The sequence below is a fragment of the Trypanosoma brucei genome, chromosome 9, assembly GCF_000002445.2.
Source record: "Trypanosoma brucei brucei TREU927 chromosome 9, whole genome shotgun sequence".
NCBI lineage: Eukaryota > Euglenozoa > Kinetoplastea > Trypanosomatida > Trypanosomatidae > Trypanosoma > Trypanosoma brucei.
In genome coordinates, this window is record NC_007282.1 from 1,143,541 (window position 1) to 1,170,727 (window position 27,187).

The 27,187-nt window shown below is 41.3% G+C and overlaps 9 protein-coding genes and 1 pseudogene across 9 annotated transcripts, besides 3 other annotated features; 1 reads left to right on the forward strand and 9 right to left on the reverse strand.

The window, feature by feature from the left end:
• Window positions 1–1,790: 1,790 nt before the first annotated feature.
• Window positions 1,791–2,579, reverse strand: Tb09.160.5400 (expression site-associated protein; the record flags this gene model as incomplete). The annotated part of the gene is made up of 1 exon (XM_821995.1): window positions 1,791–2,579. One exon carries the CDS (start codon window positions 2,577–2,579, stop codon window positions 1,791–1,793), a length of 789 nt encoding a protein of 262 aa, XP_827088.1.
• A 2,649-nt stretch (window positions 2,580–5,228) lies between these two features.
• Tb09.160.5410 lies at window positions 5,229–6,084 on the reverse strand (annotated as a pseudogene).
• Window positions 6,085–9,127: 3,043 nt separating this feature from the next.
• On the forward strand, window positions 9,128–9,490 carry Tb09.160.5420 (hypothetical protein, unlikely; the record flags this gene model as incomplete). The annotated part of the gene is made up of 1 exon (XM_821996.1): window positions 9,128–9,490. One exon carries the CDS (start codon window positions 9,128–9,130, stop codon window positions 9,488–9,490), a length of 363 nt encoding a protein of 120 aa, XP_827089.1.
• A 1,092-nt stretch (window positions 9,491–10,582) lies between these two features.
• Window positions 10,583–10,603: a sequence feature (AT_rich).
• A 164-nt stretch (window positions 10,604–10,767) lies between these two features.
• Tb09.160.5430 (expression site-associated protein) lies at window positions 10,768–11,544 on the reverse strand (the record flags this gene model as incomplete). The annotated part of the gene is made up of 1 exon (XM_821997.1): window positions 10,768–11,544. One exon carries the CDS (start codon window positions 11,542–11,544, stop codon window positions 10,768–10,770), a length of 777 nt encoding a protein of 258 aa, XP_827090.1.
• A 1,029-nt stretch (window positions 11,545–12,573) lies between these two features.
• Window positions 12,574–13,677, reverse strand: Tb09.v1.0290 (uncharacterized protein; the record flags this gene model as incomplete). Its single annotated transcript, XM_821998.1, has 1 exon — window positions 12,574–13,677. One exon carries the CDS (start codon window positions 13,675–13,677, stop codon window positions 12,574–12,576), a length of 1,104 nt encoding a protein of 367 aa, XP_827091.1.
• Window positions 13,678–15,345: 1,668 nt separating this feature from the next.
• On the reverse strand, window positions 15,346–16,491 carry Tb09.v1.0300 (uncharacterized protein; the record flags this gene model as incomplete). Its single annotated transcript, XM_821999.1, has 1 exon — window positions 15,346–16,491. The coding sequence occupies one exon, from the start codon at window positions 16,489–16,491 to the stop codon at window positions 15,346–15,348; it is 1,146 nt and encodes a 381-aa protein (XP_827092.1).
• A 903-nt stretch (window positions 16,492–17,394) lies between these two features.
• On the reverse strand, window positions 17,395–18,510 carry Tb09.v1.0310 (expression site-associated protein; the record flags this gene model as incomplete). The annotated part of the gene is made up of 1 exon (XM_822000.1): window positions 17,395–18,510. The coding sequence occupies one exon, from the start codon at window positions 18,508–18,510 to the stop codon at window positions 17,395–17,397; it is 1,116 nt and encodes a 371-aa protein (XP_827093.1).
• A 168-nt stretch (window positions 18,511–18,678) lies between these two features.
• Window positions 18,679–20,097, reverse strand: Tb09.v1.0320 (expression site-associated protein; the record flags this gene model as incomplete). The annotated part of the gene is made up of 1 exon (XM_822001.1): window positions 18,679–20,097. One exon carries the CDS (start codon window positions 20,095–20,097, stop codon window positions 18,679–18,681), a length of 1,419 nt encoding a protein of 472 aa, XP_827094.1.
• Window positions 19,373–19,438: a sequence feature (CT-rich).
• Window positions 20,098–23,055: 2,958 nt separating the features above from the next.
• Window positions 23,056–23,079: a sequence feature (AT_rich).
• Window positions 23,080–23,838: 759 nt separating this feature from the next.
• Window positions 23,839–24,624, reverse strand: Tb09.v1.0330 (expression site-associated protein; the record flags this gene model as incomplete). The annotated part of the gene is made up of 1 exon (XM_822002.1): window positions 23,839–24,624. The coding sequence occupies one exon, from the start codon at window positions 24,622–24,624 to the stop codon at window positions 23,839–23,841; it is 786 nt and encodes a 261-aa protein (XP_827095.1).
• A 1,025-nt stretch (window positions 24,625–25,649) lies between these two features.
• Tb09.160.5440 (uncharacterized protein) lies at window positions 25,650–26,753 on the reverse strand (the record flags this gene model as incomplete). The annotated part of the gene is made up of 1 exon (XM_822003.1): window positions 25,650–26,753. The coding sequence occupies one exon, from the start codon at window positions 26,751–26,753 to the stop codon at window positions 25,650–25,652; it is 1,104 nt and encodes a 367-aa protein (XP_827096.1).
• Window positions 26,754–27,187: the final 434 nt, after the last annotated feature.

Here is a 27,187-nt window from a genome sequence, read left to right on the forward strand (position 1 = left end):
CCATGAATGCTTCTCGCTGTGTCCCCACTGTTGTGACAATAACACTTGTAATGCATGTCAGTCTAACAGCGTTTTATAACCTTTGAGCAGATTTCAATGGGCCCAATATAGACCACAAGGTGGGTAGCTATTGCATTGGCGTCTTCGTTCCGTCAACTCCTTTTTCCTGACTCAACAAGTCTCACCCAATCGAGTGCCAGCGCGCCAAAGCAACTGCATACTGTTCATTAGGTAGATCATTCCGCAAAGTTTTTTTTGGTCAGTCTGCTATATAGAGTGGACCGTCTAGGAAGGCTCTTTGTTTTTACCTCCTGCAAGGAAGGGTGAGAAACGCGCTCTCGTACGCCATTGCCTCTCGCTGCCTGCTCATGCATTCGAATTATTAAAAAGGTGCGCTCAGACATTCTCCCTGGTCCTACTCAACCAATGTCAGAAATGTCGGGTAAGATTTGTGTTTGAGGGTTGTGAGCAATCTTTGTTGAGGAAACTACCTGTCTACTGCCACCGCAACATCTGGCTGCTTGCAGGTTTATTTCCCCTTCCCGTGTTTCTGGCGCTGTGCAAATGCAAACACTTTCTCGTCTCCGAAGAGCAAGGTCTCACACTTCACTTGAATGGGCACTTCACCTTCGCCAGCAATCCCAGTTAGTGGCACTAACAAACCGCTTCAAGGAATACATTTGCTTTTGATAATTGTGCCACTTACTACGCCACTCTACAAGAAACACAAAACACAAACTAAACATGACGGCTTGAAACGATAACGTTAAGACATGGTCACTGGGGAAGGGGTAAAGAAGACACATTATCTGCGATCAGGTTCACCTTACTAGCATGCATTTGTAGAATCATGTATATCGTGAATTCAACCACTGAAACAAAGAAAACTGCAGACCATTTACCAGCGCCTTCATGTTACAGTGCACCTATTATTATTAAGCTCAGAATAATGCGACGGCTAAGATTATTTGCAGCACGCATGCTCTTGTGGTTTAATTAAATCTGTCGTGGAAGCAAACCCGCAAAAGTAATGAAAAAAATATATAAGCAATGCACCCTTTAAACAAGTTGCGTTTCTTAAATGAAAAAACATCGGTGAGGCACCGTTTTTACCGTCATGAATTTCCTCGTTCAGATTATCACGCTTTTGAAACTTGTTTCCAATTGACTTAAGTTCTTTACATATCTTTACCTTTAGCAATTCACTCACTTATTGAGTATTCGTCCCTTCAAATCCTTTATGCGCTTCAGTTATCCGCATTGATTAAACACATTTTTAGGTTAGAAATATAATCTCACATTTGACTGCTGAAACAATCACTCTCTTCCACGCAGCGCAAGCCTACGTTTCCGTTAAGCCGCTCTGCAGTATGTTAACCCTTGCGTGTTCAGTGACTCTTATTATACATCTTTAAAGAAACTCCTCATTGCGGTTTTTTGATAGTATTAACCTCATATTTCCTTTTCCTATTTAAAATCAATTATTTGAGATCGTAAATCGTTTGTTGTATCACATTTCTGCATTTTTTAATGGTTGTACTTTTCCGCTTACACGATAAATAGCCTTAATTTCTTTTCCTCTCTTGCGACTTTTAATTTTAGCATGTTCGCTCTTACTAATTCAGAGTTATTCGACCATCTTACAATGACTTGCCACAACAGCCCATGCACATATCCCTTAATGAAAACACTTGCAAGTTAGTTACTGATTCACAGCCTTACTTCGACCTATGCGGCGTTCACTTTATTCAGCAGTTGTGACCTGATGCATCAGCGTAAAGCAACAGACATTAGAAGATTATGAAGCTCAGTACTGTGGATAGTATCATCGCGTGTCTTTTGTGACCTACACCGTTCCTTCTTTGTTCACTCTCTTTAGAAGACGAGGTCTCATTTGTACCGCTTGTCACTACATCTGAAGGTCTACTCACTTCTGGTTCGGACGCTGCGCTTCGCAGTGGCGATGCAACATACCTGTCATCCTGCCCCGTCACTTGTGGTGGCGGGACAAATTTTTGCGTTTCTTCTTCATTACCTTGCCTGTTCTCCCTTCTTGTTTTAGTTTCACCTTCATCTCCCATCTTTTTTTTTGCCTGAACCCTCTGATGGTCGCTAGTGACGGCAGCAGCGCCCACATAATTCGCTTGCGGGAGTTCGTTAGATGACTTCACACTCGATTCTGGACTTCCATGGGGTTGACCATCATCAAGTTCCGTGGCCACTTCAGGAGACTTCTCCTGAGGCTTTGAAGTTTGGTGACTGCTCCCATTGCCACCGTTTGAACTCGAGTCTGTAGACCGCGGCCCCAATGGCTTTTGTGTGCTGGTTTCTTCTTGGAGTTGTGACTGGGGTTGTTGGATAGCGGAAGCTGTTACGGGTGGATTCTGTTGGTGAGTAGAGCTGCGCCGGTTTGCTGTCACAGTCCCACATTCCAGAACTCCAGTGGTGGGAGAGGTACGGTATTCAGTGCATGAATCCCTGCTCATAGTGACATCCACTGCGCTCACAACCCGCTGTTCAACGCCAGCCACGCACAACATTAGAATCAAAAATAGGCTCGTTGCAATCATGAGCATCATTTTCCCTCCTTAAAAAAATTGATCCTGCGAAAAAGAAGTACAAATCCTTTACAAACTAAAATTATAACTATAAAACTTATCAACGTACGCAAGTACGTATATTCTTTTTTCCTCTTAAAAACACTCCTATCACCACGATGCTATTCGGTCGAAGATATAATCAAGTCAACAATTTTCTACTGAGGCAAAAGCTATTGAATGAACTTGTTTAAACGAATGTCATCATCAACGCTCAGTTGCTTCCCAACAGCTAGGGCACTTGGACAATCAAATAGTATACGATGCAAGTCTTTCTGCTGGTTGATACTTACATTCAATGAAGGTCTCCATTGCCAATTGCACATAATACTTTTAATAGTTTTGCCCCCATAATTTTCACCGATAATCTTTTTTACATTCTTTTCAGATCACGGGATGCGCTCCTAACTTTTCCCTTATTACGTTACGACTGCTTGGACCCCCAGACTGCTTTTAGAACCATTAGTGGATAAAGAAATTTATATATCATTTACAGATACGCACTCACGAACAATATTGCTTGCCAATAGAACATTTTTCATCAAACATGCCGACACCCACTGCAGAAGCACGAACATAAAAAATAAAAAAGAAATTTGAAATGTAAAATAACATATTCCTTACCTGTTTCCTCTCCACTCTTTTTTGCTAATATGCACAAATCGAATATTAAAATGCACCCACAAAGTCCCCCAGTTCGTACCCCGCAGCCATAAAGACAGTGGGCAACAACTTGAAATAAATGATACCGTTACGTGTATGGCCAGGTTAACTAATTATGAACTCATATGGGGGAAAAAATAACAACAGCCAATTCGACACCAAACACTTTATTGAAAAATTAGAAGGCATATCGCATCCCATTAGACTGCCATATGATCTGCGTGTGATTATTTCTACAACTTTGTATAATGTTAGTGCACCTCCTCTCGACATAAATACCATTCCGCTTTGTTTTTTAAGCTGTCGAACGTTTCGCTCCCCCGCTTACCATACAAAATTAAACATCTTCTTTCTTTAGATTTTTAACTCCTCTGCTTTCCGCGTTTTGAATAGCAGAAAATAACATAAAACGGTTATTTTGTATCGGAAAATCCCCTGTGACGTATTGATTCCGTCATTTGCTTCTAAGACCGAGAGAGGGAGACGAATATGATAGCCCGCGTTCAGTCTCCACTTATCCCCCATGTTTTATGTTTGCAAGTGCAACATCTGTGATTCGGGGAGTCTCCGTTCTAACGAAAAGATTGCAAAGCTTAGAAAGGTTTAAACAGTAGAAGTAAAAGATTCAAAAAAATGAGCACACGATAGCAAGAAGAAAACTTAACATTAGGTAGTCGAACGCTTTCAGAAACAAATTTTTTTTAAAATGCAAATACAGTCTACAACTTACCATTAAAGCCAAATTTGGAACTATGGTACATACAGGCAGACACACATGCTGCTTGTCATTCCGTCTATTTTTCTTTTCACGGGAAAGATTACTTGGAAAGGTCTATGAAGATTTCTTTTACTTGCACTACCCTTTAACATCGTTTCATTGACCTTCATCTCTGTACGTTGAACCATCAAAACACCTTTCGCTCCTCTTCTCCAGTTCCCCCTCAGGTGCTTCAATGATTCCTCTTTTCTCAACACTACTGAGACCTTTGAAAGCAGAAAGTAAAAAGTTTTTTTCACCACTTCTTCACCCTATACTGCAGCTGATTGAATAAAAGTGTACATTCAGTATCCCTTTTTTATTATTTTTTATTTGTACCTCTGAATCAGTGTTTTTCTTTTATTTACTGTCGTTTCCATTACTAAATCTTGGTTGTTCCACACACCAATTAAACTTTGTCAGGCGTTTCCAGAATTTCTGTCACTTTTCAGTTTCAAAATTTTCGCGGATTTTTGTTTCTGAGAGCATTGACCGCCTTGGTAACGCCATACTTCGCTTATTTAGTTTCCCGCATTTCTGACGCCTGAATCATCAGCACCGCAAGGTACATTTGAAGCTTATAATACTTTTCACTTCCAACCTCTGACGTTCACCAGTTTCCCTACGATCGCTCTACCATCGTACCATTTCCGATATATCTCCGCAAGAAAAAAAAATACAACAAAAGACTGGATTAGCACATTTTACACGGCTAAAATAACCACCGGAAACACGAACGAAGCTTCGAAGTGCGTCCTTGCAGCTTTTTCCACAGAACCCACAGAGGGTACAAGCTTCCCTGCCAGTCCCCTGGGAGCCACCATCGTAATACGGCAACCACAATCTAACTATGCGCACCACCTTTTCCACCGTGTATTCTACAACGTCTTTACAGTCCTAAACACACACAGTGGATCACGAAGACAGGCAATCAGAGAGAATTTTACTTCGTACACACATGATACATACCAGCATTCGAGAAGTCATAAAACAACCACCGCAGAAAGTTTAGACTCTTTTCTATGGAAACAAAACATATCAAAAAAACAAACGCAAAGCACATGGGTGTGTGAAAACTCGCACAAAAGCATGTATGCAAACATATTGGTGAATGTGAGGAGATGCATATAAACATTTTCGTTAGATTGCAGAATTGATACTATTTAAATTATCAGTAAGATTGACGTCAAAAAGCAAGTAAGGGAAGTTGCTGTGGACCTCGTTAAATTGAGAGTAGAGGGAGGTGATATTTGACATCATGTCCAGCAGTACGGAAGGCTACTGTCCGGCTGCAAAAGGTGCGATGAGGGGTGCAAATATTTTTTGTACTTCGACTATGAGCCGAAAAAAGCGGCGTCATTTTGAGGCCATTGCAACATATTACACGAATTGATTGTTGCACCATTTATATACAACTTGCCTCTCGGTAGATTGAAGCATTTTTTCAAAGAACCCTATATTACATTTATTTCAAGGCAACCATCTTTATATTTTTGGAGGCTGTTATCGGTCGCATTGACTTCCAGTGAGCAAGTATGATCGCCACACTTGACTGGGAGCTCCCCTGCACCTTTAATTTTTCCGTCTTTACACTTCTCAGTTTCCCCATTTCTGTCCTCTATAGCTTTGACGTCGTCCCACACAGTCCTAGCAATTTACGCAATAGCTGTGTAATATTTATTTGCTGTTATGAGGGCTTCAGGTAATTTTTTTCCTCACTGCCCTTACACTTTCATTTACCTCTGCGAATAATCCACCTACCTTAGCTACAAGATCTCCCATTTCATTTCCATAGGATATAAGTTTTTCCAATTTTTTACTTTCCTTTCCCACTGCACCGCTAACAACACTCAAATATTTGGTGCTTTCACCTGTTTTACTTTCCATATCATCTAATATGCGAGATGCATTTGCGTACACTTCTTCATTCACGAGCAACCTGCACTCTCCACCTGTATATAATGTATTTAATGCATTCGAAAGGCACTTGAGGTAGCATACAGTCTCGTGTAAATTCTGGAAAGAATGATCATCCACCGATGTACATCTATCCGTGGTACCAAAGCAGACCACGAGAAGAGGCAACATTAACCGAACCCTCATCTTAACCTTCACTGTGAACTTTTCTATGCGGATATAAACAGAACGACACATACATTTCAAACAAGATCGGAGTGTACCGCATGCTCAGTGTGCTGATAACCGAGCGGTTACTGACAATATCACAAAAATTACGTAGCCGCAACTGTACCACTTACAGCTGGTTTGATAACCTCACGTTTCTTCACGGAAACAAAAAGATGCAGCGATATCGTTGGTTCTTACATTTAATTCTATAATATGTCCAGTTGCACAATTCAAGGTGAAATTGTCCATAACCTTTCCATGAAGTCACAAAATGAAACACCGTGTTAATAGTTAAATACCTGTACAACTTATCATTTCCAAGCACAGCATCTTCTGACGGGAAATAAACTCACACCATGCTCTTCACACATATCGTCAAATATGATCAAGGTGAAACTTGTGAAGTATGATTTTTTCCCCACGGTCACCATTTACAGCGAAGGTAGCCCCACCAAGAAAGCGGAATTAACATTTGATGCCTACAACAGAAGCCAGATGTAAATCTTCACGGGATGGCAATGCAAGGAAGTTGGGGATTTACTGCAGTCATGGCATTCTCATTCGAGGCCTCGAACGGGTCACAGCTTTTGAACACCTGTATAATAACAGCACTATTTGGAAGAAGAGGAGAAGCGTAAACATTAGTGTGAATATATCATTGGCAACTTGAACAAACTGCTACGAGGTTCAGAAAAGCGTGCAAAAAGCAAAGAAATACTCCTCGCAATGGCACACGAAACTGAAGTACCTGGAAGAGGTAGGTGCCATCAACGGTGCATCAATGGTGATGTATCATTTGATTCTGTGGAAGTCTTCATCATCCTCCCTCAATAATTATCGATAAAATACACCACAGCGAAGAAACTGCGACCACACACATGCATGCCGCCTTCAAACTTCAAAACCTTCCTCTTAAATTCTTACATAAAGTATTCCCCTCACGTTTCTTCCAGTCTTCTCCTATCTTTATTACCAGTTTCCGGCCAGAGGAGTCCAAACTGGAGCCTGCTTCATTGCGTCTGTCAACTTTTTCATGGCAGACAATGACTCGAATAAAAAACGAATATCCGCCACCTCGGCATCTTCAAGCAAATGTAGCTCACATAAGCAAAAAAAATCTCCCTACGTGTCGTTGTACGCTTCCTTTCCCCCCACTTCCAACCAGTTTGCACCTTAGACGATATTTATGAAGTAAGAACGAGAAAGTAGCAGTACTTTTGCGACGAAATGTGAATATGGAGACAGACGTGATTCCATTCCGAGGCCGTTGACAGCACATGATGCAGAAGTCTTTCGGAGAGAATTAGATATGAAAACACCAAACATAATCAATATTAACCTTCAAACAAATACAATCCGATCAGTTTCCTGACACGTGCCGCCCCTGTTGTAATGTCGGGGTTGCTGTGAGAACTAGAAAGATACTTAAAGCCACGTTCAGTTGCAATAATTGTGAGGGCTGTTGCACGTGATGTTGTTAACACAAATTCTATGACAATAACGCACCACCGCAGAACCATTCCTTACGGCCGACTCTCTCAGTTTCCTGTTTCCCATAAATAACGCGAACAAATCAAACAAACATTTTCTTCGTGTCAGAAGGGCAAGGAGGCTCTTTCAACCTCGCCTCAACACTCATCCACTCACCCAGCGACAGTTCTTCAAAGGGGCTACAGCACCAATTAACACGACGTTTGTTAGGTTGAGGCAATTGTTGCAAAGTAGCATACTGAGACTTCCGTTGATTCTTATTTCGCCACCGCACTCGTCCTCTTCGCTCATTTCATCAATCAGCATTTTAATCATATTAAGAATCCACAAGATGCTGTCAACAAGCTTGAGGTGCCCACGCTAACCCCTCGAGTCTCAAATGCGTTAAATCAAGTACCCGATAAACAATTAGTGTATACCACTTACCTCGTTACTGCAAAAAAAAAAAGGAGTCATAAAGCAGCTTCAGCCCCCCTTCTCGCATTGTTTACTCAAAGTTCCCCTACTCACAAAACTCAACCGTTCCATCAGCACCAAATGACATTAGAGCCTTTCACCCCTCAGACCTCCAGAAACCCTGACTAGTCCACTCCCCTTCGCCGTGGTACTCCGAAAATTCATAGGACGCTAATATATCTTTGTTCGTTGGAATGCGCCTTTCTGACCACCAAGTCCTCCCGCCAGACTGTCAACATCTAGATTACACAGTCTTCCCATTTTACTTTCTGTATGTTGGATTGACGTAAATTCACCAGCACGGAGCATCCATCTAGTCTTTTAAGTCCAACCTACACACACACCGTGGGTACCGTGACAATTGCCCAGTACAAAACTCAACAAACTGAGTGACTGCGCAGTTGAATCTATGCCAGTTTTTCTCCAGCTGAGTGGCTGCAATACTTACATCAGGCAGAATTGCTCTCAAAATTCATACCTCTCGCTCACAAAACAACTCATAGAGTAGTGATCTTCGTTCTACAAAAAAAACAAGTAGGTGCACACTCCCCAACACAGCAACACGGAACATTCATTTATAGCACATGCTGAAAACCTTTTCATCATATTTCGTAAAAGGGTTAGTGAACTGCTTCAGAAATAGTCCGTATGCACATCCTCCTCCCACGACCACCAGACTTCTTCGTCAAACACTATGCCGTCCACCCCTCACCACCATTTTTGATCGAAGAAACCTTTAGGCCACCATTCCATACTCCTCGCCTCCCCAATCGTTTTGCGTTTTCAACTTGATGCGCCCGTGGCTTAACTCAAACACCTGCCCCCAAAAACAACGAGGCTGCAGCGTGTATGCACACATATATTAACCTCATTGCAACTTTGCATATTTTTAAGTAGAATCGGTGACAAAGGAACACACGCGTAATATGGAAACTGGACGAAATAAGTATGTCGGAGGAGCGTGTATGGTAGAGCAAATATGAATCGCCAACAAGTACCGGGAGCGCATCATAGATAAGGGGGAAAACGCAACGTGATGGCGATCGGTGCTGTCACTTCTTATTCGAGGAGAAGAGGCTCCCTTGCTGGATGTTCATTGCTTTTGTCTCCCATAAGGAAGTTCAAGTACAGAAGCCTCCCGTCCACCTTCGCTTCGCTGCCGGCTTTTGCATTTAAATCACATCAACTGCTCGCTCATATATTTCCCTGCTCACGTTCCCTCTATTCTCGGAAATACTACCTGCCTACACCCGATACAAACTGTGGCTCCTCTCCACTTTTGTCGCTCATTTCCTCATTTGCAGTGCTGCGTAAGTACACGAAAACTACCCACCGTCCCCTTCTTTCCAGTTACTACACACTCGAATTGCCTCGATTAAAAATATCATGCCTTCAGTAGCTACAGCACTCCACAAGGTCATACAGCCGATTCCAGTCCCCTTTACCAGGCTTGTTGTTGAACTCTCCAGCCTTGGCGTAGCACACCACATGAAACTTTACGACGCACATCTCACCTTCACTATCCGGCTAGGTTGCTTATTTTAAGAATTTGCTTAAAGTGATAAATTTTATATTTACCTTCCTAACAAAGTCACGCAACATCACGGCAACATCTCAAAAATAATATATAAAAAAAGTCAAAGCTTAATAGTGGGAGGAAGAAGCGGGTGAGAGACGATAATAGCAGTTTTCGGGTCCGCAGTGCCGACACATACCGTAGAATTTTATGGAAAAATCAGCTTCGAAAATAAAAGCGCTCGCAATGCATCTACCAGTGTCTCCTAGTCACGATTTTACCATTACTGCGTTCTGCGGTTAGGGTTACGTCTAGCCCTGTTAAAAGCAACTATGCAGTCATGGTTTAATCAAATGTACTGTGGCGACAAGAAGAAAATATCAAAGAAAATACCCGGAGAGGTGTCTGTTTCAATAAGCTACCTCCTTTAATTAATCATAAATTGCTCAAGTGTTGCGTATCAATCATTCATCGCCTCATGCACATTCGTCCACTTCCCACACTCTTGATTAATTTAATTTTTTCGCATACCTGTACCTTGTACAAGTCATTGATTCGTCGATTACTCATCATCGAAATCATTTAATGTTTTCGTCCATCACCCGTATCAAAGAATGTCTTATGGTTATAACTTTAATCCCGTATTTAGTCGTTGAATTTCTCAGTTTCTTCCCCACAATTTAAATTTAAAATTTCACTAAGACCCTCCTCCTTAACCCATTTACATCTTCGCTGTGACGGTTTCCGATTCGGAACCAAAGTGGTCCTTTTTTTTTTGAATACTTCATGTGATGCGGATTTCTCAGTTCCATTAAGGTTAAGTTCATTTTAATAAAAACATTCGTAAGATCATTGACCGTTTCTGTTTTTGTCGTGGGGCTTTTTTTTTTACAACGCTATTTTGGGCCATTTTATACGCTTTAAAATATTGAGTTACAGTTCCTGTCTTACAATTATTCGAATTACCAATGTATGTTAATTATTTTTTATATTAAAGTTATTCATCCATCGCATTCAATGCCGCTATAGAACTTCTTAAACAAGCCCTTTTGTAATAACTGCTGCAAGGTAGTTACGTATTTTTCACCAGTCTTTGTACTTGACGCTTGTTGCTCAGTTAAACGATTTTAAGTGCATATATGGGTTTGCAGAAACTGGTGCTAGGAACATATGAAGCTAAGCGCAACAGAGAGTATCATCATGCTTCCGCTATGCCACGCACCATTACCGCTTCGTGTAGTGCTTTCTGCGGACTCCCACACATCTACAATGTCTGCGGCCACCGCCACTGCATCGCTTTGACCTGACCCCGAACTCACCCCCTGTGGCGACGGCCGCGTCACGTGCCCACGGTTGTGAGCTGTTACAAGTTGCGTTGAAACAACCCTTTCTCCTTCCCCACCTTCTCTGCGGTTGTTTTCCGCGCCTTCTTGCTTTACAACTCCCAATTTTTGTTCTTCTTGGCTCACTTTCTGTTCGCCGTGGTGAGCTGCCTGGTGCACCGCCGGCTCAGAGACCCGGGGGCTTTCAGATGGCTGCGAAGTTTCACTTCCCCTTCCGCTGCTATCTTGACGATCACCTGGTTTTACATTCACTTCAGAAGAGTGATTCTCAACATTGGAAGCCGGACGGTTAGTTCCACTGTCAGTGGTTGGACTCGATATGCCACTCCCCTGGGCCTCTTGCATTTGGTTTGTAACTGTGTTCATATTTGGCGGATTTTTGTTACGAAGCAAGGGAGTTGGAACGGGCCGTGGGCTTACAGTGTTTGGGCGGCTTGCGCCCACATTCCAAGTACGGCACTGTTCTTTTCCATTGGAGTAATCCCAGTAGTCGCACCTCTGATCCGTGACTGAAACCCCAATCGAAGCTTCCGATTTAATCAATAGCGCAAGTAATATAAGCGTCAAAAATAGTGTTTGTATAAACATGAACATCGTTTTCTTCCAGGGATGGAGCTACAAAAATTATACGAAACACTACTAAGAAACAAAAAAAATGGTCAATACGTATAATATGATGTATGGTAAGCTATTAATATAAATTCAAAGTTAGAGTGAATACACACAAACTTAAATACCATAAGCCATTCCAATTACGTCCCCCGCCGAAAAGGCGCTATAAACGCCACAAGGGTCCCTTCCATTGCTTCCAATACCTTTTCACCATATTTTTGTGATATCGTATAGCAACATTAATGCATTCAAGTAGTTCCCTTACCCGTATTTTTTTTTGATCCCCCTCAGACGCCTCACATAATTCCTCATTTTCCATATTCTGATGGTCAGGGCAACAATAAACAAAATTAGTTCAGATAATATATCTTTTGACAACTTCACCCTCCCACCAACCAAATGAAAAAACATACATATATTTCTTTTAGTAATTTTTTTTGATACTTGATCTGACGTTATTGGTCCTTTTGTTAGCACTTCCATTATTATCTGTAGGCGGTTCCCCGCTTCTACAACACGTTTTGACATTACTGTAGTTTCGATAGTTTGCTATATATATAGCTATCATTTTGCTTTCCTTATCCAAACGCTCATATCATGTTTCCAAAATTAGGTCTCGCCCATTCGGTCTCATACTTCAATTGACTCAAGTATAATCGTAATAATGTTCAGGGTTTGTGTGCACGTAGCGCGGTTCGTTTGGCATCTTTGCTTTTCCGGATTTCACAGCAACAACTTCAAAGCCTCTATTTATTTCAACTTGAAATGGTCACGAATTTTATTCACTATTTATTTTCGTTTCTCTTCCCTTTGCTTTTCCTGTCCTCAACTTTCATTGCTCTCCATAGGTGCGAGTGGTTCATTTCCATAGCATCGAAGTTATCCACCTCAGTTAAATTCTAAAGTAGAAAAACACATTGCCTCTCCGTTCCTTCCATCTCGTTTTCTGGTCTTATGCGCTAGCGTTTTTTTTATTTTCTTCATTGACGTTGAAAATTAAAAATATATGTATTAATGATGGAATGGCTTATAAAGCAACAAAAATAAGAATATCCATGGAGACCGCGAATTTATTTCGGCGAAACTCCTTTGTTCTTCTGGTGGTCTTGTCGTAGTTCCAGTGGTTTCTGTAGCTGTGGCGCTTGTAGTTGTTTGTGTATTTGTATTTCCATTTTTTTGTGGTTCGCCTGATCCCTTGGTTGGTGAGTTTTCCCTTGGGCTTCGCTTCGTCCGTGTATTTGTGTTAGTGTCTGTCTCTGTGCTTGTGGTTGTAGTAGCCGCTGTGTCGGCGTCTGTGATTGCATTTTTGCTCATTTCTTCGACCCTCTCCACCAGGTCCTCGAGCTCACTGAGCCATTTGATGCCTCTTGTACTGTCTTGATTGGGTCTCTTCGGATACATCACACAAATGCCATTGGTTTGTGTTTCCTGTCCATCGCAGACATTTGGCTCGCTAACTTCGTTCCCTCCGTAGGTGTAGTACCTGCGCCCACTTGAGCCTTTGCGTTTTTTTATGCCCGTCTCGAGGCGTTTTCTCTTATCTTGAAACTCAGTCCTCGTTGGTGGAACACCAATACGTCCACTTTCGCACTTATTTTGTAGTTCGCTCCATGTATTTTTGTGGTTGCTTGAGCTTCTCCATGTTTGAGAAATATATCGTTCCTTGTTTCCAGTGTAACAGAGGTCTCCGGGTGGTGACGTTCCGTCTCTTCCTTCGCACAAACAAATAAGATCTTTTACAAGTGCCTCTCCTGCTAAGGAAACTCGTCCACCACTGTCCTGTCCGCAGTCCATTTCTCTGTATCGTTTCCATCCGATTTCATTCACATTTTCAGCATTTGCCCCAAACAATATATCATTAACCTTTTTCTGTAGAGAAGCCACATTTACTGCCGACTTTCCTTTCAACTGTAGTGACGAGTTTATTCGTTGTGTTAAACTAACAAATCCACATAACGTTTTGAACTCCTCTTCATTAACGATGGTTCCTCCTGCAGTAGTTGCAAGAGCCAAAGACACACCCACAATTAATCCCAGTGACTCCTTCCACATTTTCATTAACATTCCTTCAATTACCTTCCTTAAAGGAGAACACAAACAACGAAAAAAAACCATATGCCTCCATCTTCATTCCCAAATAAATCGTACACGTAACCCAATCAATAACACTTTTACCTGGAAAACCTCCTTTTATTTTCGGTGCACTGAATTGAATTGAAGGGAACTGCATCTCTTGCGGAGCATGTGTCCCGTTTCCTTTTTTAAGCATCATAAAGGATGGGAGATACGCAATTAACACGTTAATGCACATACACCAAACATAATCCTCTTTCCATTACCTCTGCTAATACCCTTCAAGCAAAGGCAAGAAAAAACTTGCTATTCTAACACAATAATTAACTATATCTGTCTTGATAGCACCTTACACGTGAATACTAGAAGCTGAATAATCATGCATTATTATCCTCACTCTCCGGAGAGCAGTAAAAAGGGCCATCAAAAGAACTCAAAGGTAGAAACCCGAATAGTCAAGCGTTAGAATTTTCGATTCCTCCTCAAAAGTTGTGCTAACAGCACTCAGACTTACACAACAACATCGTAGCCTATAGGTCACACACCCTGATAAAATTAAGGCATCTTTACCGTGCCAACTTTAACATGTCAAGGAAGGTTTAGGACATTTCTAACGAGTCCTTAGTTTATTCTATCTGTTCACAAACCCTCACTCAAAGTCCCTGTTTTTAGATACCACAGACCTTTGTGGAGCCGCCTGAGTTTAGAGGAATTTTCGATGCAGCGATGGTATTTCTTATCCCTGCATCGGTTGAACAAGTGGGGAATTCGTCATAAAAGGTGGCGCATTCAAATGTGATGATATTCAATCCGCAGTTTAAACCACCAGCATTGCCTAATTTTCCGAAGTGTAGTTTTTTTCGTGGCAAAACATACACATAACTTCTTTATGATTTTCCCTAAACAAGAAAGAATCAAATTTGATGTTGTCAATTTTTTAGTAGCAATAATGAGAATATATTGGTGACCCCTGAGGGTCCGCCCACTTAAATTTTAAATGCAGATATGGATAGTAGCAAGTCTCTTGAGCCTGCGTTTTCACTACCTAAGAGTAGAGCAAACGACTCCAGCTCCTGAAGGTGTTTTGGAAAAGCAGCTCTCTCCGCAACCTCTTTTGGAAAATGTGAAGTGTGATATTCCTAGATTCATTAGGAATACACAACCTCCGATACTGGAACAAACAAAAACATTGCTTACTTACTAGCCATTAGCCCCATAGAAATCTTCACAAGAGCTTGAGCACGTCACCCTTTTTGACTCAAAAGAGGTAACGTGTCATGTGTCTGGTCTCGTTCACTACACTTGATGCGAGCTCATCTTCATGCATTACATACAGGGTGCATACAGAGTCAGGAAACTTCGTGTAAAAACAACAACAACAACAACAGACCTCCGCGATTCTTCCTTAAGTTTGTAGACAATATTGTGAAGTAATTATATTGTGGGCTAAAACTGATCCATAATCACTTCTTTCTCTCCAGGTCCACTTTCTGGTCGCACCATAATTGCCTTTAGAAGAGGTAATAAATCACTTGTTTTTCTCGAGCACAACTGCGACGTTGTCATTATGGTTTGTCTTTCCCTTCTAGAATTTTAGTCATCCACATTCCAAATAAGTGTTACCTTTATAAAATATGACACTAAAATCCACTATTATTCATACTAATAATGTTATTATTAACATAAAGAAATCACGCGTGTTAGATTGCTTTATATCAACAGCAACAAAATCACCAACAGAGGTGAAATAACTTGAGTTTCATTTTTTGGTCGAAGTGGCTTTTGTGATTGTCGTGACGATTCTGTAGTGTTTGTTTCTCTTGAACTAAACGGATCAGTGTCCGTAGTAGTTTGCGTATTTGTATTTGTGTTTTTGCCTGATGTTACGGATGCCTCGCTCTCTGCTGCTGTTTGAGGGTGTTGTGGGTGTGGCTGAGCTGGGAGTGGTTTATTTTTTTCTTCCACATTTTGCTCCGGGGGTTGCACAACAGGTTGTGAAACCCTAGGTTGTTGGTGCGTTTTCCCTCCTTCTGGATTATTTTCTTTCGATACTGGCGGCCCCTCATTCTTTCTTGCCTCGTTTTGAGGGTTGGCCAGTTTTTCGATAAGTTTTTCCAGTCGTGTAAGCCACTCGACGTTCAGCCTTCCCGTTTCCTCACCTCCCAGTTTGTACATAACACAAGGGGCGTCCCTCAGATTATCTGAAGCTCCGCAGGATTGAGTGATTGGTGGACTTCCGTGTCCAAAGCGCTTTGTTTCGCTGTTTCCCGTTCCTCTTTCCCTTTCCTTTAGTTTTGTTGAAAGATTCTCCTTCATTGTTTTCAAAGTTTTGGCATCAGGTCTCGCAGCGTAAATTGCTGTGGAACATTTTTCCATAACGCTTTTCCAATGCTGTTCTGCTTGTGTTCCGTTGCTCCAGCTTTCTTCACCATTTTGCCATATGTTGCTTTCATAGCACAGATTGACCATTTCGCCTTTACCATTTTGTGGCTTGCACAAACACAGAAGATCTACTGCCAACGCTTTACCTGCAAAAATAACTTCACTCGACGTCACTGCATCTACGTAACCGCAGTCATTATAGCGTCGATCTTTTCCATTCCAATTAAGGGAGCCATCACTTCCATCTCCGTACAATATTGTGTTTATGGTAGTGTTATATTCGTTTTCATTGTCGCCTACTTCATCCTCGTTTTGTTTAACCAACTCTCGTATTCCCAGTGTTAAATTTAAAAAACTGCATAGTGTGTCAAATTCTTCTTTATTCTTTACGGAGCCGTCTGGGGATGCCTGACAACTCACTTCTTTTATCACCAAAACCAGGCATATCAAAAACCTAACTGAGTATTTCCACATTTTCTTGGCTTTCCCGTCTAACTCCTAAGTTTCAGAGGAAGAATTTGTTCAGCGAGTTTCGCAAACATTAAAACATATTTTTGATCTTCAAATAGAAGCGCAAATTTATATTATACATGCACCATCATACAAGTAATGCACCACGTTAGAATGTGAAAACATTCAGTTAAATTACTGATGGGTAAGCATCATTCGCTGCTGGGGCAAATCATTGTTGCATTCAGAGTCGACAACTAATCAATTATGTGCAATTTTGCTTTGCAACAAAAGAAATGCTTATTTTCTTGATGTGCGTGTTTACTCTTCACCCCTGCGGATCACCATTAACAGGAGCAAACCCTCTTCTTCATCACTTTAAAAACAGAAAAAATGCATCACATACTAGTTCTCACACGCTCCAAAAAATTTCGCTTTATAATGTACTTTTTAGAAAGGTTTTCATGGTCCACATGGCTTCAGTGGTCATTCAATTTCACGACAGGTTACCTCTCTACACAGATCGCGCAGTGCACCACTCCAATAGTCCCTTTTTTACTTCATACCCTTCATAGACTCTGACCCTGTGAAGAGGGGGAGTAGAAGCATGCTCACTCGTGGATCGCGTCCGCAGAAAAAATAAAAATATTCTATTACTATATACGCGGACTACGCTACAAGTATAGAATCCTATAATCCATTATGAATGTGTTTTCTGTTCTTTAGACCGAGGTGTACGCATTTACACCTTCCTACAGTCAAGCTATACGCACAAATCATAGAACGAAATGATAAATTGTAACGGGGGTAAAACGTAATGGATGTGTCTCCAAACACGATTATCATCGAATCAATATAGCTAAAGTGATGTGGACTCCAAGTTAGTAATCCCAAAAACAAAACCATTGCACAAAATACAACATTGAATCACATAACCAACATTTCTGCAAAAAATATTAGACCTATTATGGCGTGTTGCTTCCTCATTTTGAATCCTTCTTCATCTATAACATCGTCTTCATCCTCACCTCCCTTGCGCTTCCTCCCACTCTCCTTGAAATACCTACGCACCATCGGGCTCTGAGTTAACAATTCTTTTAGTTTATTTTCATGCTTTGCAAAGGATGTAAGGGTTGGCTGTACATCACGGTACTGTTTTGTAATTCTTTCGTATCCTCTTCTAACCAAAGTGTAGTTCTTGATCAGTTCGCGCACCATGTCACTAGATTTCAGAATAACGGCAGAATCTTTTTTGTAGGTAACAAACCCTCCAGTAGTTCCCACTATGAAAGATCCAGGTCCTCCATTTGCAACCTCTTCCGTGCCCATGATCCAGCACTTTGTGCTGTTATCGGCTGTTAGTTCGACTTCTCGGTTAGCTGTGTATTTTTCAAGCACAGACAATATACCATCATCTGAATTATCCTCAGTGAAAGACATATTACATTTGTTTGGGGCTTTTACTGCTTCGTATTTGCAATTACCTTCCCCACCACTTCCACATCCATTCTCACCTCCCGAAGAGCCTGCTTCCTTCACCAAACAACACCATTTACTTTCTTCATCCTTCGTTTTCTCAAACAATACTACCAAATCCCTCAATACTTGTCCAATTGACAGTGATGCATTCACAACATGATAGGAGACTCTCACAATGTCTAAGAAACTAGCATCCATTACCTGAAGAGCATTATCCATATTATTCATTACTTTTTCCATTTCCACATATGTTTTCTTTACATTTTTCATCTCACTTCCATTAACAACCCCTATCTTCTCCAGACCCTGCACTATTGCTTTCCATGTTCTCCCCTTTACACCATGCCGATGCCGCCATTCCCGAAACTTATCTACCATTCCTGTCGCATTTTGGTGCTTCTTCAGAATCTCAGCACTCACAACCCTTAAGGCATGACTGAGGTTACACAATGTTTCAGCTCCCTTGAGAGTCATAGCCTTTCCAGAAGGTTGCCCCTCCACTGTCCCAGTGACAATGCCAAACACTGTCAGGCACACTGCAAGAAAAAGTGATATCACCTTCATTATTTATCTAAAAACGAAACAAGTTTACTTGAGGCAATTTAATACAGTATATCTCATTAGAAACTAACACGCACATGAACACACATATGCATACATACACACCATTTTAAATGCAACAAAGACGCAAAAAAAAACATAACATAACATATTTGGTAATGTAATATTAAACTAAAAGATAAGAATAAGAGATAAGAATAATAACAATATAAACCCCCACGTTTCCATATTCAAATGAGTAAGTCCATCATTATTTACCTCAGTATTATCACCTTCGCTGTCACCCTTTACTCGGCTACTTTTCCATAGCTCTGCATCACCACCTAGTTTCACCTCAAGAAATATTTCCTCGGCCTCGTGTTGATACTCTTCCAACTCATGAAGATGACTGTCAGCTTCTTTTGAATATTTATCCATTTCTTGCAGTTGCTCGGTAGCGTTAGTAAGACGATTGTACCATGGAATTCCACCATTTTCAAGTGTGTACTTGTAACTGACACATGTGAATCCAGCAGTATGACCCGTGCATGTCCGATTTTCGTTTTTATCAGTTCTCACATAACCAAAAATACCCTTCACCTGATATTTATCCTGTTCCAAATTCACTAAGGCATCAAACTGAGCTAATGCACTTTTCAAAGTCTTTACATTCGATGCAACGTTTTTGTACACACAAGCTTTACTAATCACATCCCATGCCTCAGTGTAATTGTATTTTATGTTGTCTGGGCTGCAGGGGCTGCTATTGCCCTTACAGTAATTTGCCATCATTGTCCAACTTCCATTTTTTGGTCTTCTTATTTCATCTTTACAAGGACAATTGAACCCATTATAAACACTATCACTATATTTGCCCTTACCGCTCTCTTCTTTTTTTTTATCTTCATTATCTTCATTATCTTCTTCCTCTTTCTCGTCTCTTTTCTGCCTCATATCTTCAGTCACATTTATAGCCTCTCCCACACATAGACAGAAAAAGTCATTGATTAGTGTCTTTCCAACCAGCTTGTCTCCATAAGAACCGCAACTCGTGCCTGCATTATCAATACTATTGAACAGCAGTGACTTGTTTCCCCTCATGGCTTTCTCTAGAGTTTTATTCTCATTTCGCGCCACATCCACAGCGTCTCCATACACAGCTTTCAACATATTGTCTTCGGCAGAACGACTTGCATTTAACGCTTTTGTCCTATTCACTTCTATTTCTTCCTTCAGCTTTTTCGCCTTTTCAAGCAGTTGTATCATCAACTGATATGCTGTCGTGCTGTTAGATGAATTGCTCGAGCCTTTATTACTTCCAGCGGCCCCCACCACACTGACCTTTTCCTCCAACTTCTTCAGAATCTCTCCTTCCTTCTCACGGTTCTTGAAGGGGGGTTGTGGTGCTTCTGCCTGCGTAATTCGGTAAATTTTGCACAGTGTCTCGAACTCACCAACGTTATGGTATTTGTAACTATCGTCGATGTAATCCGTAATGCTTCCCCAGTCAACCATATCAGGCCGCCATTTGTACGACCCCATATCTCCCTGAAAGGAAGGAGATAAAACAGCTGCAAAAAGCCCAACAGCGAACACTATTTCACACCTCATTGTGGCTGTTTTTTTTACTTTTATCAGTTAAACAAATTGGAGAAAAACCTCATCATCGCAGTCATTATTGCTATTGGTAGACGCACTCAACAGACGTATACAATGAAAAATATTGAAATTAATAAGTGCCTGGCTCAAACCAACTACAACAGGACCCAACAAAGAGTAAATCACATTCCAAAACACATTTACATGAGTTCCCTCTCGTCATGCTGGATATCAACATAAAGTTCCTTTACAACTGTTTTGTTTCTCCAATATCTTCCTCCACCAAATTAACCTCCACTACCTTAACTACCATTCTGGCTTGTCCCAATTTTCTAACTGAGTTGCGCTTCTATTTTCTGTATTTCCTCGTTAGTGACTTATCCACTACCCTAATGTGTACCTGCACTTTCATACTATTTTTTTTTCACATCCTGTACCAACTCCTTTAAACTCTGCTTCTGAGTCCCATTTAGCATATCCCGCTCTTTTCATAAGCACATTGACAATACTCTTCGTTACTCTTTTTGTGAGCATGTGCAGCTTCCCGTCCTCCATTTTCTTAGACGACACATTGTTTAATATAAAAGTTGTATCTTAAAAATACCATCAGTGGACACTTATTATTGAAGCCCTTGTTATACGGTGACGTTACGGGATATAATGTCAGTCACCAACACAAAAAAAACGGCTCCAGAATAACAAGAGACCCTCTTTGTCACCACCCTCGTTAGAATTATTTACCACAATCAAAGATGTCACCATTCTTATAGATACGCTGGTGACAAAAAAGGAGGTCACATACGTAACCATTTATCCTCTCAGTGAACTCTCATCACCTTTACTCCACACAAGTTCGTTACATTAGCAAAAAACAAACGGCAAAAACGCTACTTGGGTTAGCTCAAAATCAAACACTCCATCCTTACAGCAAATACAGAGAGCATTCACACACTCCATTCCCCCACAAAATACAGATGGTGGAGACAGCCACAGTTATCACAACTCACAATTAAGATAACTCAAGCAAAGACACTCCAACGAAATAGAAGACCAATAACACGAAACATGTGAGCACGGACATACAACGTCTTGCATGTATTTTATTATGGAGTAGGGGGAACGTATCCGAAAGTATTTGCTACACAGTAAAATTACTACTATTAGCCACGGCGCTATCGAGATGTGTCGAGCAGTACCGAAGCACAGTTGCCATAGATTTCGTTGAAAAGTAGGTAGAAAAGAGGTAATGTTGGATAACGTGGCAACAAGCACGGAAGATGGATGGCCAGTAGTAGAGGCAAACATGATAACTCTACCTTACTGGAACCGTTACTCTAAATGTGACAGAACACAGTGCCGTCATTTGCAACACTTATCACCGCACATATTTTCCTCCTTACTCGACACATCGGCTTTCAGTCAAGCACAAATAGGGGAGATTATTGCTATGATTCCCATTACTAACGGTGTGGGTTTTCTTGCCGTGAGTAGTGAGTAGCACACGTCCATTGCAGAATTCTAAACCCTCAATTGATTTAACCGGTCACTTATGGGATGCGATTTGGCGTGCAGTTTATTGGTAATTCTCAGAGATGCACTGCCTTTGGTCGTGAGTCTACGATAACAATTTACTGCAAACGTTTGTACCACCTTATCAAACGTAGTCAACTGCACATCCTCTACCATTTCGCTCCCGTTTTACTTAATTGGTATTCTTGTTACAATGCTGGATCCTTGACATTACCTGTTTCTTTTGCTGTTATCATTTAGGAAGGTTGAGACCCGTCATGTCCCTTTTGTGAATCCCATCCGTGACCAAATCAATTACAAACGGAGTGCCATGAATGCTTCTCGCTGTGTCCCCACTGTTGTGACAATAACACTTGTAATGCATGTCAGTCTAACAGCGTTTTATAACCTTTGAGCAGATTTCAATGGGCCCAATATAGACCACAAGGTGGGTAGCTATTGCATTGGCGTCTTCGTTCCGTCAACCCTATTTCCTGACTCAACAAGTCTCGCCCAATTGAGTGCCACCGCACCAAAGCAACTGCATACTGTTCATTAGGTAGATCATTCCGCAAAGTTATTTCGGTCACCTCGCCACGCAGACTAGCCAGCCCCAGAGGGTTTGTTGTTTTTACCTTCTGCTGAGGAGGTTGAAAATCACGTTCTCGTACGCCCTTTTCCCCCGCTGCCTGCTCATGCATTCGAATTATTCAAATGGTGCGCTCAGACATTCTCTCTGGTCCTACTCAACTAGTATCAGAAGTGTCGGTTAAGATTTGTGAGTGAGAGTTCTGAGCAGCTTCTTTCCAGGATACTGCTTGTCTACAGTCGCTACAACTTTTGGTTGCTTTCAGGCTTAAACACTACTTCCTTTGTTTCCACCACTGTGCAAATGCAAACGCATTCTTGTTTCCCCCTTCCCTGTTCCACAGTATCCGGCGCGCTCCTAAGAATTGAATTGCCTGTATCCCATGGTTACGGCACTTCCTTGGGTCGTACAATTGGTCCAGACAGTCTCTGCTAGTCTTGTTGCAGGTTTCTACCTCGGAAGAGTACGGTCTAACACTCTGCTTGATTGGGCACCTCACTTTCGCCAGAAACTACAGTTACTGGCATAACCAATTAGCTTCAAGTAATACGCTTATATTGGTATTCACGAGATTTATTACGCGTAAGTTGAAGTACTCATTAACAAGCGATAAGTAGAGTAAAGTTATAATCTTAAAGTCCAGTAGTGTCAAAAAAAGATAGTATATCCGCGGCCAGGTTAATCTTGCCAGTACACGTAGAATTATGCAAATAATAAAGTAATCAACCAAAAGAAAAAGTGCTAGCAATGTATTTTTCAGCGTCTTCTCGTTAAAATTTTATTATTTCTGCGCTTAAGTTTGCGAGTTTCAATACAGTTTGCAGCAATTGTGCTACTATCTTAGTCAAATGGGTTTTGCAATCAACGCTTACAAAAAAAAATATATATATATATAACCAATGACACCCCAGTGGTGCTCGCTCCAATGAGCTGTGTTCGTTAATTAAATCATTGTAGTGGAGGTGTTGTTACCATCTTCGTTAATTCCTTCCTTCACATCCGCGTGCATTTGTGTTCTATTTACCGTTATTGACCTTTCTAGCATATCAATTCCTCGTAAATTTCGTGCACTTAGCAATTTATTAGCATTTGGATCATTCATGTTTTTATCCGATATTCACACACACTAAAAAATATCTTAAGTTTATCGATAGGATTTCACACATGCTTAAAGAGATAGTTAGCTTCTTTAGAAAGATTTAAATTTGCAATGCTATTAAGCTAATCCTCACACTAACTTCTATTACATTTTTGAAAAATTCAACTGTGTGTTACTTTCTTAATACCAATGAAGTTAAATTTTCTTACCTCATTTGCAGTAACATTTTTCAGTTCGTTTACTCTTTTTGATATCGTATTTATAGTCCTTTTATTATTAGTGCATTTTACCTTATACACTCGAGAATTTTAACTTGATTTTTTCCATTCCAACTATTCTCCTTAGTTTTGCACATTACCGATAAATATGTTGATGCTATCCACACCTTTTGCAGCAACGCCATTTTAAATAGTATGTGGTTGCAACGTTCCGGAAGTGTGTCTCTTGTAAAAGAAGTTGCCATTTGGCCACTGATTCTCAATCTGTCCCTTGTGTTATGTATTACCAATTTCACTGAAAGCTTGCACACTTTTTCACGGATATGGGGCAATGAGTTTTAAAGGCACACAAGGCTCAGTGCTGTGGAGAGTATCACTACATGCATTTTGTGTGCAGTGCTCTTCCTCACCTGTGTATTGTTTTCTTTTGACTCCTGCTCATTCATATTGCTTGTTGCCAGTTCCTCTGTATTTTCTTGCTCAGCCCCCAACACCGCCCTCCGTGCCGGCGGCTGCGCCACGCTCCCGTTATCAGGACCTGTTAATTCCTTTCGAGAAATTGCATTTCCTTCGTTTACACGTTTTCTGCTATGTGCTTCCATGCTTTGTTGTCCCCCCACGGTGTCAACTTCCTGTTCGTGAACCGTTTTATCGACATGCTGTTCGACAGAGTCAGGTGGTGACGGTGCAGCTCCACCAGAAATTGGGGATCTTGAAAGGGGTTTTAGTACCTGACCTTCGCTCCTGCTGCCGACCGCAGCATCATTTGGTTGCACGGTCACTGTGGGAGATACTTCTTGAGAGCCAGGAGCCCGTTGACTAGTTCTCTCTGCGGCTGAACCCGACACGGCACTCTCCCCCATTTCTTGCCGCTGGGGATCAACGCTCGTCTTGCCAGGTGCAGGTGTGCCACGAGGTGACGAAACTGAAGCTGCTGGCGGGCTCACACCGCTAGGGTGGGTTGCGCCTGTATTCCAAGTCCGGCACTGCAGTTCTCCACCGAATGGGGCCCAGTAGTCGTCGCACCGAGGACCAACGGCTGAAACCTCCACCGAAACTTCCGATTCAACCAATAGCGCGACCAATATTAGCATCACAAATAGGACTGTTGTAAGCCTGAACATTATTTTCTTGCAAGATTTCGCGAAACAAATTATGCAAAACACTATTAGAAAAAACGCGGCCAACACATGTGGGTACAACACATAAAAAAATTATAATCATATTTGGATTTCGAGCGAACACACACAAACCAAAACACTACATTTCATTCCGGTTATCCTATGCCGTTAAAAAGACAATCAAACTCTGCATGTGCCTCATCCACCTTCTTCAGGACATGCCCGCATCATTTCCGTGAGGCATTACCTAAGCGCATTAATGCATTCAAGCCTTTCCCCTACCCGTGGTTCTTATGATCACCCCTCAGACACCTCACATAATTCCTCATTTTCCATATTCTGATGGTCAGGGCAACAATAAACAAAATTAGTTCAGATAATATATCTTTTGACAACTTCACCCTCCCACCAACCAAATGAAAAAACATACATATATTTCTTTTAGTAATTTTTTTTGATACTTGATCTGACGTTATTGGTCCTTTTGTTAGCACTTCCATTATTATCTGTAGGCGGTTCCCCGCTTCTACAACACGTTTTGACATTACTGTAGTTTCGATAGTTTGCTATATATATAGCTATCATTTTGCTTTCCTTATCCAAACGCTCATATCATGTTTCCAAAATTAGGTCTCGCCCATTCGGTCTCATACTTCAATTGACTCAAGTATAATCGTAATAATGTTCAGGGTTTGTGTGCACGTAGCGCGGTTCGTTTGGCATCTTTGCTTTTCCGGATTTCACAGCAACAACTTCAAAGCCTCTATTTATTTCAACTTGAAATGGTCACGAATTTTATTCACTATTTATTTTCGTTTCTCTTCCCTTTGCTTTTCCTGTCCTCAACTTTCATTGCTCTCCATAGGTGCGAGTGGTTCATTTCCATAGCATCGAAGTTATCCACCTCAGTTAAATTCTAAAGTAGAAAAACACATTGCCTCTCCGTTCCTTCCATCTCGTTTTCTGGTCTTATGCGCTAGCGTTTTTTTTATTTTCTTCATTGACGTTGAAAATTAAAAATATATGTATTAATGATGGAATGGCTTATAAAGCAACAAAAATAAGAATATCCATGGAGACCGCGAATTTATTTCGGCGAAACTCCTTTGTTCTTCTGGTGGTCTTGTCGTAGTTCCAGTGGTTTCTGTAGCTGTGGCGCTTGTAGTTGTTTGTGTATTTGTATTTCCATTTTTTTGTGGTTCGCCTGATCCCTTGGTTGGTGAGTTTTCCCTTGGGCTTCGCTTCGTCCGTGTATTTGTGTTAGTGTCTGTCTCTGTGCTTGTGGTTGTAGTAGCCGCTGTGTCGGCGTCTGTGATTGCATTTTTGCTCATTTCTTCGACCCTCTCCACCAGGTCCTCGAGCTCACTGAGCCATTTGATGCCACTTGTACTGTCTTGATTGGGTCTCTTCGGATACATCACACAAATGCCATTGGTTTGTGTTTCCTGTCCATCGCAGACATTTGGCTCGCTAACTTCGTTCCCTCCGTAGGTGTAGTACCTGCGCCCACTTGAGCCTTTGCGTTTTTTTATGCCCGTCTCGAGGCGTTTTCTCTTATCTTGAAACTCAGTCCTCGTTGGTGGAACACCAATACGTCCACTTTCGCACTTATTTTGTAGTTCGCTCCATGTATTTTTGTGGTTGCTTGAGCTTCTCCATGTTTGAGAAATATATCGTTCCTTGTTTCCAGTGTAACAGAGGTCTCCGGGTGGTGACGTTCCGTCTCTTCCTTCGCACAAACAAATAAGATCTTTTACAAGTGCCTCTCCTGCTAAGGAAACTCGTCCACCACTGTCCTGTCCGCAGTCCATTTCTCTGTATCGTTTCCATCCGATTTCATTCACATTTTCAGCATTTGCCCCAAACAATATATCATTAACCTTTTTCTGTAGAGAAGCCACATTTACTGCCGACTTTCCTTTCAACTGTAGTGACGAGTTTATTCGTTGTGTTAAACTAACAAATCCACATAACGTTTTGAACTCCTCTTCATTAACGATGGTTCCTCCTGCAGTAGTTGCAAGAGCCAAAGACACACCCACAATTAATCCCAGTGACTCCTTCCACATTTTCATTAACATTCCTTCAATTACCTTCCTTAAAGGAGAACACAAACAACGAAAAAAAACCATATGCCTCCATCTTCATTCCCAAATAAATCGTACACGTAACCCAATCAATAACACTTTTACCTGGAAAACCTCCTTTTATTTTCGGTGCACTGAATTGAATTGAAGGGAACTGCATCTCTTGCGGAGCATGTGTCCCGTTTCCTTTTTTAAGCATCATAAAGGATGGGAGATACGCAATTAACACGTTAATGCACATACACCAAACATAATCCTCTTTCCATTACCTCTGCTAATACCCTTCAAGCAAAGGCAAGAAAAAACTTGCTATTCTAACACAATAATTAACTATATCTGTCTTGATAGCACCTTACACGTGAATACTAGAAGCTGAATAATCATGCATTATTATCCTCACTCTCCGGAGAGCAGTAAAAAGGGCCATCAAAAGAACTCAAAGGTAGAAACCCGAATAGTCAAGCGTTAGAATTTTCGAT